This window comes from Amblyraja radiata, chromosome 4, assembly GCF_010909765.2.
Source record: "Amblyraja radiata isolate CabotCenter1 chromosome 4, sAmbRad1.1.pri, whole genome shotgun sequence".
Classification (NCBI taxonomy): Eukaryota; Metazoa; Chordata; class Chondrichthyes; order Rajiformes; family Rajidae; genus Amblyraja; species Amblyraja radiata.
This window is the reverse complement of record NC_045959.1, coordinates 80,108,363-80,122,187: the sequence shown is the minus strand read 5'-3', so window position 1 is coordinate 80,122,187 and position 13,825 is coordinate 80,108,363. Positions and strand designations below refer to the sequence as shown.

Below are 13,825 nucleotides of genomic sequence, written 5' to 3'. Positions count from 1 at the left end.
GGAGTTAGATGTGGCCCTTGTGGCTAAGGGGATCAGAGGGTATGGAGAGAAGGCAGGTACAGGATACTGAGTTGGATGATCAGCCATGATCATATTGAATGGCGGTGCAGGCTCGAAGGGCCGAATGGCCTACTCCTGCACCTAATTTCTATGTTTCTGTGTTTCTAAGAGATTAGTATACAAACTTAAAGCACACGGTATTGGTTCAGTATTGATGTGGATAGAGAACTGGCTGGCAAACAGGAAGCAAAGAGTAGGAGTAACCGGGTCCTTTTCACAATGGCAGGCAGTGACTAGTGGGGTACCGCAAGGCTCAGTGCTGGGACCCCAGCTATTTACAATATATATTAGTGATTTGGACGAGAGAATTGATTGCAACATCTCCAAGTTTGCGGATGACACGAAGCTGGGGGGGCAGTGTTAGCTGTGAGGAGGATGCTAGGAGGCTGCAAGGTGACTTGGATAGGCCGGGTGAGTGGGCAAATGCATGGCAGATGCAGTATAATGTGGATAAATGTGAGGTTATCCACTTTGGTGGCAAAAACAGGAAAGCTGACTATTATTTAAATGGTAGCCGATTAGGAAAAGGGGAGATGCAACGAGACCTGGGTGTCATGGTACACCAGTCATTGAAAGTAGGCATGCAGGTGCAGCAGGCAGTAAAGAAAGCGAATGGTATGTTGGCATTCATAGCAAAAGGATTTGAGTATAGGAGCAGGGAGGTTCTGCTGCAGTTGTACATGGTCTTGGTGAGACCACACCTGGAGTATTGCGTACAGTTTTGGTCTCCAAATCTGAGGAAAATCCTTTGGAACCCAGATCAGAAAAACATTTTTCACGCAGAGAGTGGTGAATCTCTGGAACTCTGCCACAGAAGGTAGTTGAGGCCAGTTCATTGGCTATATTTAAGAGGGAGTTAGATGTGGCCCTTGTGGCTGGAGGGATCAGGGGGTATGGAGAGAAGGCGGGTACTGAGTTGGATGATCAGCCGAATGGCCTACTCCTGCACCTATTTTCTATGTTTCTATAATTGTATAGTCTTTATCCCCCAACAGCATCATGTTTTCTATGTTAATCTTCCTGAATCATATATAAAATGAGACCTCCTTGTGGTTTGATTAAATAATTTTAACAGGTAATGAGTAGGAAAGGATTTGAAGGATATAGGTCTAATATAGGCAAATGGGACTAGCTTCTTCATTGGTGGCTGAATTGGGCTCAAGTGCCTGTTTCTGTGCTTTATTTTTGTATCAAAGTGTCCAAGTGTCATTTTTGCCAACTGGATATGATTGAAGTTTTGGTTTACATTAACAAGAGATTTTGTCTTTGTTAATAAGTGATTGATTATAATTAATAGACCAGGATCTCTTGACTGTAGCATGCCATATACTTGTGAAACTGGGAGCATTTGTCAGGAATGTCAGCCTGTGTGGAAGACTTCTGTATAATGGAGCATCACACCCCAAATAAGACGTGGGAAGAAAACTTGTTGTGTGTAAGAGAGATGTGCAGTGATGTAGTTTTTTTTTACCCAAGAAAATAACTCATTTTTACTTGATTAGTTTTGCAGCAAATCCATTGGCATGCATAAATTCCTTTACTGCCTGTTCTTCTACGGCATATTTAAATAAACAATTGGTCATTTTCATAGTATATCCTGATCTAAGATTAGGCCATAGATTTTGCTGCACATATCATCGTTGGATAACGAACGGGTACCTTTCTTAGCCCAGGACTAGCAATCTGAAATGTTAGGAAATTTCTCAGTTGAAGTCAGTGATTAGCTCCTTGCTTTTGTTGATGTTATGGGTGAGGTGGTACCACATCAACCAAATGTTCTATCACCCTCTCCTGTATGCTGACTTGCCACCACATATTCAGCGATAAAATAATGAATTCTCAGGTATTTATTCGAAGTTGCATGTCGAGAAGTACCATTTAAACTGCCAAGGAATGGTACCAATTTTGCTCTGTTAACGACAATTTTCCATGAAGAATCCACAGATGAGCTCAACCACTCTTCAAGCTGTCGTACCACTTGCAAGGATTCTATTCCTTTTTACCAATTCCTCAGCATTTACTCCAATCATGAGACTTTCCACATAGGTGCCTCTGGGATGTCTTTATTCTTCCTGAAACATGCCGTCATGGTTAGCAAAGTAAATGGAGCCTTTTGTCTTTTTCATTCATCCCTCCTTTGCTTGTTTATTTTTCTGTTTTAATTCCCTTTTCTCCTTTTTCACTTTTAAAAGAAAAAAAGAGAATTGATTAAATAGATTTAATAGAGATAGTCAAAATGGATAAGTGAGCATCTCCGTCTATATCTCTCATTTCAATAGACAATAGGTGCAGGAGTAGGCCATTTGGCCCTTCGAGCCAGCACCGCCATTCAATGTGATCCTGGCTGATCATCCCAATCAGCACCTCGTTCCTGCCTTCTCCCCATATCCCCTGACTCCGCTATTTTTAAGAGCCCTATCTAGCTCTCTCTTGAAAGCATCCAGAGAACCGGCCTCCACCTGAGGCAGAGAATTCCACCTCTGTGAGAAAAAGTGTTTCCTCGTCTCTGTTCTAAATGGCTTACTCCTTATTCTTAAACTGTGGCCCCTGGTTCTGAACTCCCCCAACATCGGGAACATGTTTCCTGCCTCTAGCATGTCCAAGCCCTTAACAAGCTTATATATTTCAATGAGATAACCTCTCATCCTTCTAAACTCCAGAGTGTACAAGCCCAGCTGCTCCATTCTCTCAACATATGACAGTCCCGCAATCCCGGGAATTAACCTTGTAAACCTACGTTGCACTCCCTCAATAGCAAGAATGTGCTTCCTCAAATTAGGGGACCAAAACTGCACACAATACGCCAGGTGTGGTCACACTAGGGCTCTGTACAACTGGAGAAGGACCTCTTTGCTCCTATATTCGATTCCTCTTGTTATAACGGCCAACATGCCATTCGCTTTCTTCACTGCCTGCTGTACCTGCATGATTACTTTCATAGACTGATGTACAAGGACCCTCAGATCCCGTTGTACTTCCCCTTTTCCCAACTTGATGCCATTTAGATAGTAAACTGCCTTCCTGTTTTTGCTACCAAAGTGGATAACCTCACATTTAACCCCATTAAACTTCATCTGCCATGCATCTGCCCACTCCCCCAACCTGTCCAAGTCACCCTGCATTCTCATAGCATCCTCCTCACAGTTCACACTGCCACCCAGATTTGTGTCATCTGCAAATTTGCTAATGTAACTTTGAATCCCTTCATCCAAATCATTGATGTATATTGTAAATAGCTGCGGTCCCAGCACCGACCCTTGCGGTACCTCACTAGTCACTGCCTGCCATTCTGAAATGGACCCTTTAATCCCTACTCTTTGTTTCCTGCCTGCCAACCACTTCTCTATCCATGTCAGCACTCTACCCCCAATACCATGTGCCCCAATGTTGCCCACTAATCTCCTATGTGGGACCTTATCAAATGCTTTCTGAAAGTCCACTTGCTCTCCCTTGTCCATTTTCCTAGTTACATCTTCAAAAAATTCCAGAAGATTAGTCAAGCATGATTTCCCCTTCGTAAATCCATGCAGACTCGGACCGATCCTGTTACTGCTATCCATAATTTCCCTTTCCCCTGACTCAGTCTGAAGAAGGGTCAACCCAAAATGTCACCTATTCGTTTTCTCGAGAGATGCTGGCTGGAACCACTGAGTTACTCCAGTTTTTGGTGTCAATATGGTCAAAATAGAGGCATTTTGAGACAAAATTGGAGAAATGCTTTCCACTGTTTAATTTAAGGTTTTAAATTTACCACCATTAGAAGATGATGGGAATTTTTTTTTTAAATGTTTGGATTGGTTGGCACATGAGAAAGGTGGTGATGGACTATTCTGTAATGGCTTTTGTAAATTTATAAATAGTTGAAGGAATAAACTTTAAAACATAAAGTCTCTGGATTAAGATTAAGATATATTTTATGAATTGGTGTGAGTGCAATAGGTCTAAAGCCCACATGAATGCTTTGACTTTTAAAGTTCATAAATATTAATAATTTGGTTTGATCAATGTTGAAAAGACAGATTTATAAACATTTGCAAACCATTTATCTGTTCCATAATTAGTTTCATAATTAACCCTTGTGTAAGTAAGAACTGCAGATGCTGGTTTAAATCGAAGGTAGTCACAAAATGCTGGAATAACTCAGCGGGTGAGTCAGCATCTCTGGAGAGAAGGAATAGGCGACGTTTCGGGTCAAGACCCTTCTTCAGACTGATGTCAGGGGAGGGGGCGGGACAAAGATAGAATGTAGGTGGAGACAGGAAGACTAGTGGGAGAACTGGGAAAGGGATGGAGAGAGAAAGCAAGGACTATCTGCAGTTAAAGGTCAATGTTCATACCACTGTGGTGTAAACTACCCAAGCGAAATATGAGGTGCTGTTCCTCCAATTTGCACTGGGCCTCACTCTGACAATGGAGGAGGCCCAGGACAGAAAGGTCAGATTGGGAATTGGAAGGGGAGTTGAAGTGCTGAGCCAGCGGGAGATCAGGTAGGTTAAGACGGACTGCGCGGAGGTGTTCAGTGAAACGGTTGCCGAGCCTTGGTCTCGCCGGTATAGAGAAGTTGACACCTAGAACTGTGGGTATAGTAGATGAGGTTGGAGGAGGTGCAAGTGAACCTCTGCCTCACCAAGAAGGTATTAATTATTTTATTAATATAGTCATAATTAACCTTGCTGTGTCCTTTTAAAACAACTATCGACCCATTAAAATAATTGAATAATTAACATAGCCTTGTTTTAGCAGCTGTAAAACAGTGTAAACTGTGTACCTCTTATACTGGTGCGCACAGTAAATTTAGTTTCATTTTATACATCATGATTGATCTAATATGCTTTCCTTTGGTTTTTAGTCACGGAGAAGCATTTGTGAAGAAGCATTGTTGAAAATCAAAGGTGTTATTAGTTTTACTTTCCAAATGACTGTGAAAAGGTGTATTGTGCGGATCCGATCTGATCTAAAAGCAGAGGTAGGTCTATTTTTAAAATAATTGGTGTTTCATTGAGGAATTGTATGATGTATTCTGAGTTGCACTTGTTTCCCAACAATTGAACACATTAAATTGCCTGTTATCTTTTTCTTGAAATGATTTGTGACGGAACTCTTCCAAGGCCACTTCCAAAATTAGGATTAATGCTTACCTATTTATTTTTTTTCAACTATCCATGATCGTTACTGAGCCAAATGTCTTTGTGTACTTGCATTGAAGTCGCACTTGTGTTTTACACACACAAGACAAAATGAGTTATTATTGTAGGTGATTTTGTTTGTTAATAAGCACAAAATGATCACTCAATAGATAATCTTAAAATGATTTAATCTTTTGGAAAAAATACCAACATTAACTGAAATAACCAATCAACAATGGTGCTTTTTGCAACTATTCATAAAAGGAAAGCTAAACCTATGAATTATCAAGTGCTATTTCCAAGAAACAAAATGATGACAACTCTACTTTCTTGATTCTTATTTTTCAACCATACAGATATGTTTCATTATTTGGCACTCATTAAGTTTTATTATGTTAAATAAGGTTTAGGGCATGATAACGGATCTTAACTTTAGATCAAAACTTTAGTTATTATCGGCCGATGGAAGGGAGGGAGAACTCTAGTCAAGTGAGCAATACAGACACTTCACTGTCCTCATCCACTTCCCCGAACAACAGAATTACATCGTATTATATAGTGTTTTTTTGTCACCTTAGCACATTCCACAAACATTAGTCATAGTCAGAGGTACAAGAAATAAAGGTTTCTACAGAATGCATCACATCAAAGGCATTTTGTCATATTGTATAAGATATCTTACATATTAAAGACATTGGCCATTTGTCAATGCCTCTTAGTGAGATTAATCTAGCTTCTTCTCTCGTCACTTCCCCCCTCACAGACATCGGACATTTGGTGCAAGGCATTTTACATATTAAAGACATCAACCATTTGTCAATACCCCTTAGATCAATCTAGCTTCCTCTCTCGTCACTTCCCCCCTCACAGACATCGGACATTTGGTGCAAGGCATTTTACATATCAAAGACATCAGCCATTTGTCAATACCTCTTAGTGAGATCAATCTACTGGAGAAAAGCCTAATTTGAGACTAAGTATAAGCTATAAACTAGCCCAGGAACCAATTTAATATCTTCTTATATTTTTAACTTAATTCAGCCTTATCACACAGTGATCAATAATGAGGCCATAACTATTTGCAGTCTATATTCATCACTTGGATTAAGGAACTAAATGTTGTGCAGACAAATTTGCTAATGGCACAGATGGGTGGGAAAGCAGGTTGTTAGATGGATATGGTCTCTGGAGAGCTACAGATAAGTTAAATTGGTGTTAAATTCAAACAGATGGTGTATAATCGGGATTGTGAGGTTTAGTTTAGTTTATTATTGTGTATACCGAGGTACAGTGAGAAGCTTTAGTTGAGTGCTAACTAGTCAGCAGAAAGACGATACATTTACAGTGTATACATCTAACTAAATGGCAAGATTGGAGCAGGGGAATGTTGGTTAAGGGCTGAGACAGTGGCTGAGCAGGTGGAGCTACCACCTCAGAATTTGCAACCTGGGTTCAGTTCTAACATCTGTGTTTGTGGAGCTTGCACATTCATCCTGTGATTATGTAGGGTTCCCACCAAGCCCCCCCCCCCCCCCCCCACCCTACCCCAAGTGCACTGGATTTCTTCCACAATACCAAACTCTTGCTGGTTGGCAGGTTACCTACTGTAGGGTGGTAGCTGATGAGCATGCAAGGGAGAATAAGTTACAGGGATATAGGGAATGGATTTGCTGTGAGAGCCAACATAAACCCGGTAGATCAAATAGCCACATCTTTTTGTCATATAAAACTCCAGAGTATCATCTTATGGCTGGGTTTCTTCATCCATGAAATGCAAAATTATGTGCAGGTAATTTGGAAGCAAGTACAAAGGTCTTTACTGCATGGGAGAATGAGTGCAAATTTGCATGACTTTAGTGAGTAATATGTAGTTTGATCTCCTTAATTTAAGGAAGAATATGTTTACATTGGCAACAGCACAGAAAGTGTTCAATGAGTTATTGCTGGAATGAAGAGGTTGTTTTAGAAGGAATGATCAAGTAGGTTTCACTTGCGATTACTGGAGTTTAAAATAGTGAAATAATGAAGCATAAGTGGATGCTGAGAGAATGTTATCCTTCATGAGGAAATTTGAACCTACAGGAGAATAGTTTCAGAATGAGGAGATGCCCATTTAAAATTGAGATGAACAATTCGCTACACCATTGTTATGAAAGCCAAATCATTAAATATATTCAAGGCATGAAACAGAAAGATCTTTGGGTTGTAAATGAGGTGAGGGTAGTCGTGATCACTCCCCAAGGTTTTGTTTAATTTTGAGATACAGCCCGGAAACAGGCCCTTTGGCCCAGCAATCCCCGCACATTAACACTATCCTACACTAGAGACAATTTTTACATATATACCAAGCCAGTTAACCTACAAACCTGTATGTCTTTGTAGTGTGGGGGGAAAACAAAGTTCTCGGAGATAACCCGTGCGGTAACGGGGAGAACGTACAAACTCCGTACAGACAGCACCCGTAGCCAGGCACGGAAATTGCTATCAAAACATGGGGGGACACAATTTCTTGTTGGCCTCGCGCGCATGCGCACACACGTGAGGCTTCGGCCATGGGCCCTGTGGACGGTAACATCGGGAGCTGACCTGGTTGGTGACCGACTCCGAACTCCAGCAACAGCAACTTCGTCCGCCCCGAATCGTGGGGCTTCAACATCGGGAGCCTCGACGCAGCAATTTGTCCATGGGGGGGGGGGGGTGGAAGTTCCCGCGGCCGGCCGTGCCGGGCGCTTCAAGCTCCGCTCTATGATCTTTACTCCACCAGGATGTCTCCCTCCTCCAATCACAGCGCTCTATCCTCAGTCCCAACCCCCCTAGTTCCGCCTCTGAACGACACCTCCCTCCTCCAATCATTGCGCTGAATCATCATGGTCCCCCCCCACTGCCTGCTGACCGACGTCTCTCGTCCAACCGGCACCCTCGATCATCAGTCCCACCTCCACTGTCTCGCGGAAAGCGGAGATTTTTAATAGCTTTTTGTTACCGACTTTTAAAATACGGATTACAAAACATGGTGGGGGGTGGGGGAGAGGATCGTCCCCCACCTCTCAAAACATGGGGGGATGCGTGTGGTCCCCCCGCGCCCCCCCCCCCCCCCCCCGGGATTTCCGCCCCTGCCCGTAGCCAGGATCGAATCCGGGTCTCTGGCACTAGAAGCACTGTAAGGCAGCAACTCTACAACTGCGTGCCACCAAGTTGATCAACCATATTGAATGGCAGAGCAGGCTCTGAGTTTACTCCTTTTTAGTTCAGAGATACAGGATGGAAACAGGCTCTTTGTCTTCGGCCCACCAAGACTTTGCCGACCACAATCACATGTACATTAGCTCTATGTTACACATTAAGGACTATTTACAGAAGCTAATTAACCTAATTGGCCAATTTTGGAATGTGGGAGGAGAAATTCCATACGGTCACAGGGAGAACGTACAAAACTCTGTACAGACAGCATCCATAGTCAGGATTGAACCCAGGCCTCTGGCGCTTTGAAACAACAACTCTACCGCTGTGCCACTATGTCGCCGTAAAGTAATCTTTATGACCAGATTTTTTTTAGTGATAGTGGACATAGCCAGGATTTTCTGCAAACAATCTACTATTCAGCTTGTTGGATAACATGGTGTGGTGAGGGTGGAGGTTGGAATATCGATAGTATAATCTTTTTTTTTAATGCAAATGCAGGATTTCTAGTTTGTGACCAATTAGATTATTTAATCCATATGTATTTCTAATCAATATAAATTTTTTTAAATTTGCTTTTATCTTGGAGCTTATAACATGAGATTTGAAGTCGGCAACATTTGAAGTCTCCAACAAAGAGGGAAGTTCTAAATGAGAAGTCTTAAAATATTGTTAATTTGAACATTTTGTGATTTATTTTGAATATATAAATTAGTTTAATGGCTTTTTCACTTTTGACATGACTTGTAAAAAGATGGAAATTAGGGGCCAATGGAGGACAGCAAATTGCTGTGGCATATAATGTGGTTCATTTATATAACTTTGACTATGTAAATTATTTTTCCAGAAACCAGTTAAAAATGCTCAATTTTTGTAATGTTGCCTGGCAAGCTGCTGATTTTTGTTTCCTTTCAATGGAAGTGTGAACGTTGCTTGCTTTAAACAATATTGTTAATGTGTTTTTTTTTGTTGAAGGCATTGACATCTGCTATTGCAGCAACCAAAATTTTGAAAGCACATCAAGTAGTCAAAAATGAAAGTGGAGAGGAGGTAAGACAAAATCTGCAATTTGAGACTTAACTATTTTATTATGCTTTGACATCTGTTCTCCAGTTAAGGCATTGTGACTGGTAAACACATCACTTCTAAAAAAAATATGAATATCTTCAAGGAACTGAATGCTGTTGGTAGGAGGCTTAGATCATGCCCTTCTAGATAACATCTAGCTTTTTGCTTTTTTCCAGCCACCTACCCCCGTTGATATAAAACATAATTCACATGCATAAGAATTCAGACAAGGCCAACATTTTGCTTAATACTGCACAGTAATGTCCCTGAACTTGAGTCCTAATGTTTAGACAATTCTGAAACTTTTCTGAATACACTGTATAAATCTCTCTGAGCAGTGTTCTTCTTTGAATGGCATATTAAAAAAAAGTGATTCTTGTCTAAAATTATAAGTTAGTTTGCCCCAATCTTTTGTCAAGATCTAGCAATAAAAGTACAAGGTTTTGGGATATCAGTAGGTGACTGGCCAACTGAAGGATCCCCATCCTCTGACCACCGTTCATTACTTTATTCACTTGATCCATGTCCTTGCATTTTCATGTTAATTTATTGACTTCTTGTCATATACACCAGGGTGCAATAAAAGTCCTTGTTCATGTGAAGTTCAGAGTAAAATAGTGTGTATACAGTAATAATATGATGAGCGCAAAACAGCAGAATGGTGCTGTGTAGGAAGGAACTGCAGATGCTGGTTTAAACCAAGGATAGACACAGTGGGACAGGCAGCATCTCTGGATAGAAGGAATGGGTGAAGTTTCGGGTCTGAAGAAGAGTCTCGACCCGAAATGTCACCCATTCCTTCTATCCAGAGATGCTGCCTGTCTGAGTTACTCCAGCATTTTGTGTCTACAGTAGAATGGTGCTAATTGTCGTGCAGAATTAGAGTACTGCAGAAGAATATTAATGTGCGTAAATGGAATAACCAAATGAGGTAGAGTTAAGATTGCATTGCAGCATCTCTGGGAAGGGAGGTGAAAGAGGTGATTGGTTTAGGGGTCGGATAGCAGTGGGGAAGAGACTATTCTTAAGTCTGGACGTGGGGCTTTCTGAGAGTACAGACAGTAAAGCAAGGGAACGAGCACACAAACCTGAGGGGCACCCCTGTTGAGAGTCAACTTTTCACTGTAACTTAGTACACGTGACAATAAACTAAACTAAAATGGGAGGAAATGTTATTCTTGGGTCTGCTGCTCAAAAAGACCAGAAACCAGTACCAGATGGAGACCCCAAGGACAAGGCCCAGAAGTTTTGGGGAGTGCTTATCTGGTATGATGGTGTTGAAGGCTGTGCTGTAATCAATGAATCTCATCATAACGTATTGTCCAGGCAGTCCAGAGCTGAATGTAGTGCAAGGGAGCCGGTATCCACCGTGGACTTGTTTTTCCTGTACGCAAATTGCAAGAGGTCTAGATTGTCCGGTAGACTGGGCAGATGTGGGGCATCACCAGTTTCTTGCACTTTTTTATGGTCGAGCTACTGGACTGTAGTCATTGAGATGGGTCACTTTCTATTTCTTGGGCACTGAGATGGGGGAGGTTTCTCTGAAGCAGATGGGGACAGCAGACTGTTGAAGAGAAAGGTTGAAGATATTGGCTAAGACAGGCCAGTTGATTGGCGCATGATTTCAGAGTCTGCCCAGGGAATCCATCTGAGCCAGCCACTTTCCTAGTTGTGTGGGACAGAGCCAGCGGAGGATATACGATACGATACGATGGCACTTTATTGTGGGGACGTGCCTAGGTAGAGCTTTGTTTGACAATTCAAAACGGGTTGTAAAAGGCATTTAATTTATCTGGTAGAGATACATCGTTGCCAGAGCTTGCCTCTGGTTTTGCCTTATATGTTGTGTTGGAATTTAGGCCCTGCCACAGTCGTTTGACATCCACTTCACTGAATTGAGCGTCCAGCCTGTTTTGGAAGATACTCTTGGCATCTCTGATAGCCTTATAGAGATGGTGCTTGACCATCTATATACCTTAGGGAACATAATTCTTGAAAACCGTTTTATTGTTAGGCAACTTGTAATAAGAGGTATCTGTCTTTTTATTACTGTAAATAGAGAATGTAAAAATCTATGGGCACAGTCCTGATCTTCATGTACCTACAGTCTCCTCTATTTGTGCAAACTAAGATTTTTTTTAATCTGGTTTAAATTGATTATTACTACATCTATATTAGAGTGCCCAGAATTAAACACAATTGAATCAGCATTTTATGAAGATTTAGCTCAAGTTCACCTATCACACATGCATTTTTAGTAAATTACCTTTTCTTAACAACTTTTCACTATCTTAACGTTTGTATATGGCACTTGGTTTGTGTTCCTGCACCTATTTGTCTCTGCACCCCCTCCCCCATTTTAATTGTACCATTTACTTTTTTTTGCTACCACCATTGTCAAAGTGAATTGTTTTTCACAAACTGTTGTCAAGTGCAAACTTAAATTATGCACTCTATTTTTGCACTCTCTGATCAGTTGAAAGTTCTGCTCAGAACTGTTGTGCATTGTAAGTAGTTAAATGACTGACAGCAAATGGAAAGTTCAACAACATTGCAGTACAGGCGTCAGAGGTTATGGGGAGAAGGCAGGAGAATGGGGTTAGGAGGAAGTGGTAGATCAGCCATGATTGAATGGCAGAGTAGACTTGATGGGCCGAATGGCCTAATTCTACTTATCTCTTATGAACATTGCTATCTTCAAACAATGGTTTGGATCATCCAGTTCTGTCATGCCACATTAGGTGAGTGGGGAGGGGGAGCGAGAAGGTGTAGTGTGGTCTAGATTCTGCCTTCAAATTGTTTCTCATCATAAGTATGACATTTTATAAACCTCCTAATCTAGTTTTGTAGAAGGAAACAAAAATGTATATTTTATATGTTGACTGCATTAGTGGCACCTTGTTTGACTTGTTAACAGTTAATAAAAGCAAGTTCTAAAGGATATTTGCAACATTGCATAAATAACAACCACAGGAAATTGTGTTAGTCCTTACCTAGATAGTTTGTCACTGGTCTTTGAACTTTTTGTTCATTATTTTATAGATGCTGGTTCCGTTCCATGGTACACCTGTTGAAGTTGAGGAAAACACAGATTTACCAGACTACTTGCCTGAAGATGAGAGTCCAGCAAAAGATAGCAACAATGCTGTTTCTCGTGTGGGGAGTAACAAGGAAGTTGGGAGTGGCTGGTTCAGTACAGCAGCAAACTTTTTATCGCGGTCATTTTATTGGTGACATGTGGGACCGGCATCAGAGTCGTTGCACATAGGATTGTGGAAACCGTTTTTCCATTGTTGTGATGAATTGCCCAGTGCAATTTATACTAACACAAACACTGCAATTTGTAGAGGCTTTATGTATATTGCATATTCACCTAAACAAGAAGTTAAGCTACCGGCAATAGAGAAGTTCCCTTCTGTCTTTGTCACTGAAGTACCTCGCAATCATGTTTTTATTTTTCAACGGGTCCACATCAGTACCAAAATTACATCAAAACTAAAGCTTGAACAACCAGAATATGGACAGATTCTTCTGCAGCATCCTACGTTGGGTTCCATATTCAATTCTTACTTCTTGAATACTGTACAGAAGACCTTTTTGTTATGTGTTGTGCATGAATTTATTTTGGATGTTACACAATTCAGTGATATTCACAAATAGTTACAGTTTACCCAAGATCTGAAGCGTTACATACATATGCCTTACTTTTTGTTCAAATTCTAAAGCCTTTATAATGTATGCCTTTTCTATTTGTTTTCTATTTGAATAATGAAATACAGCATGCTCATTGGTGCATTTTGTCCTTGTAACTTATTAATTTTCAACCATATATGTGCACTAAAGTCACACCCTGCTCAATGTAACTGACATGTTGCCTTTTAATCTAGTTTTTCAACATTTAAAGTAATATGTCTAAGCTCATTAACTGCACATTGTTGCATTGTAAGATAAAAAGAGATCCAATTGTAGTTTGCCAGATATAAACTATAATTTGAATGTTTGAGGTGAAAGGTATGTATAGTGTTCAACAAAAGTCTTTGTTATGACTTTATTCATGTAATCAACACTTAATTTGGCAGACCATTATTCAATAAATGCATATCATTGTAATATGTTCTATTGAACATATTGGACTATGTCTACAAATTTTAAAACTTTCTTCATAAAATGCCAAATTTGCACTTTAATGGGACTTTCTATATCTTTAAACTTAAATCGGGTTTGGGTTCATTATTGTCACGTATTTGTGTGTTTAAATCTTTTTATTTGAATTTTGAATTTAACAGCAATTTGCATACATACAATGATAACAGACAGTGATAATCAGGACATAATTGTACAACAGTATGTAAACGACCCTCAAAACCCTTACCCTTACCCTTACCCACCCT

General features: G+C 40.6%; 1 protein-coding gene across 1 annotated transcript in view; it reads left to right on the top strand.

Moving 5' to 3' along the window:
* The window catches only part of armc1 (armadillo repeat containing 1), a 38,389-nt gene extending 24,768 nt beyond the window's left edge, over positions 1-13,621 (top strand). Inside the window, exons 5-7 of the mRNA XM_033019798.1 lie at positions 4,910-5,026; positions 9,342-9,416; positions 12,477-13,621. Of these exons, the coding sequence (XP_032875689.1) occupies positions 4,910-5,026; positions 9,342-9,416; positions 12,477-12,668 (384 nt within the window). The 3' untranslated portion in view covers positions 12,669-13,621. The remainder of the gene's footprint in view (positions 1-4,909; positions 5,027-9,341; positions 9,417-12,476) is intronic.
* The last annotated feature ends 204 nt before the right edge of the window (positions 13,622-13,825 follow it).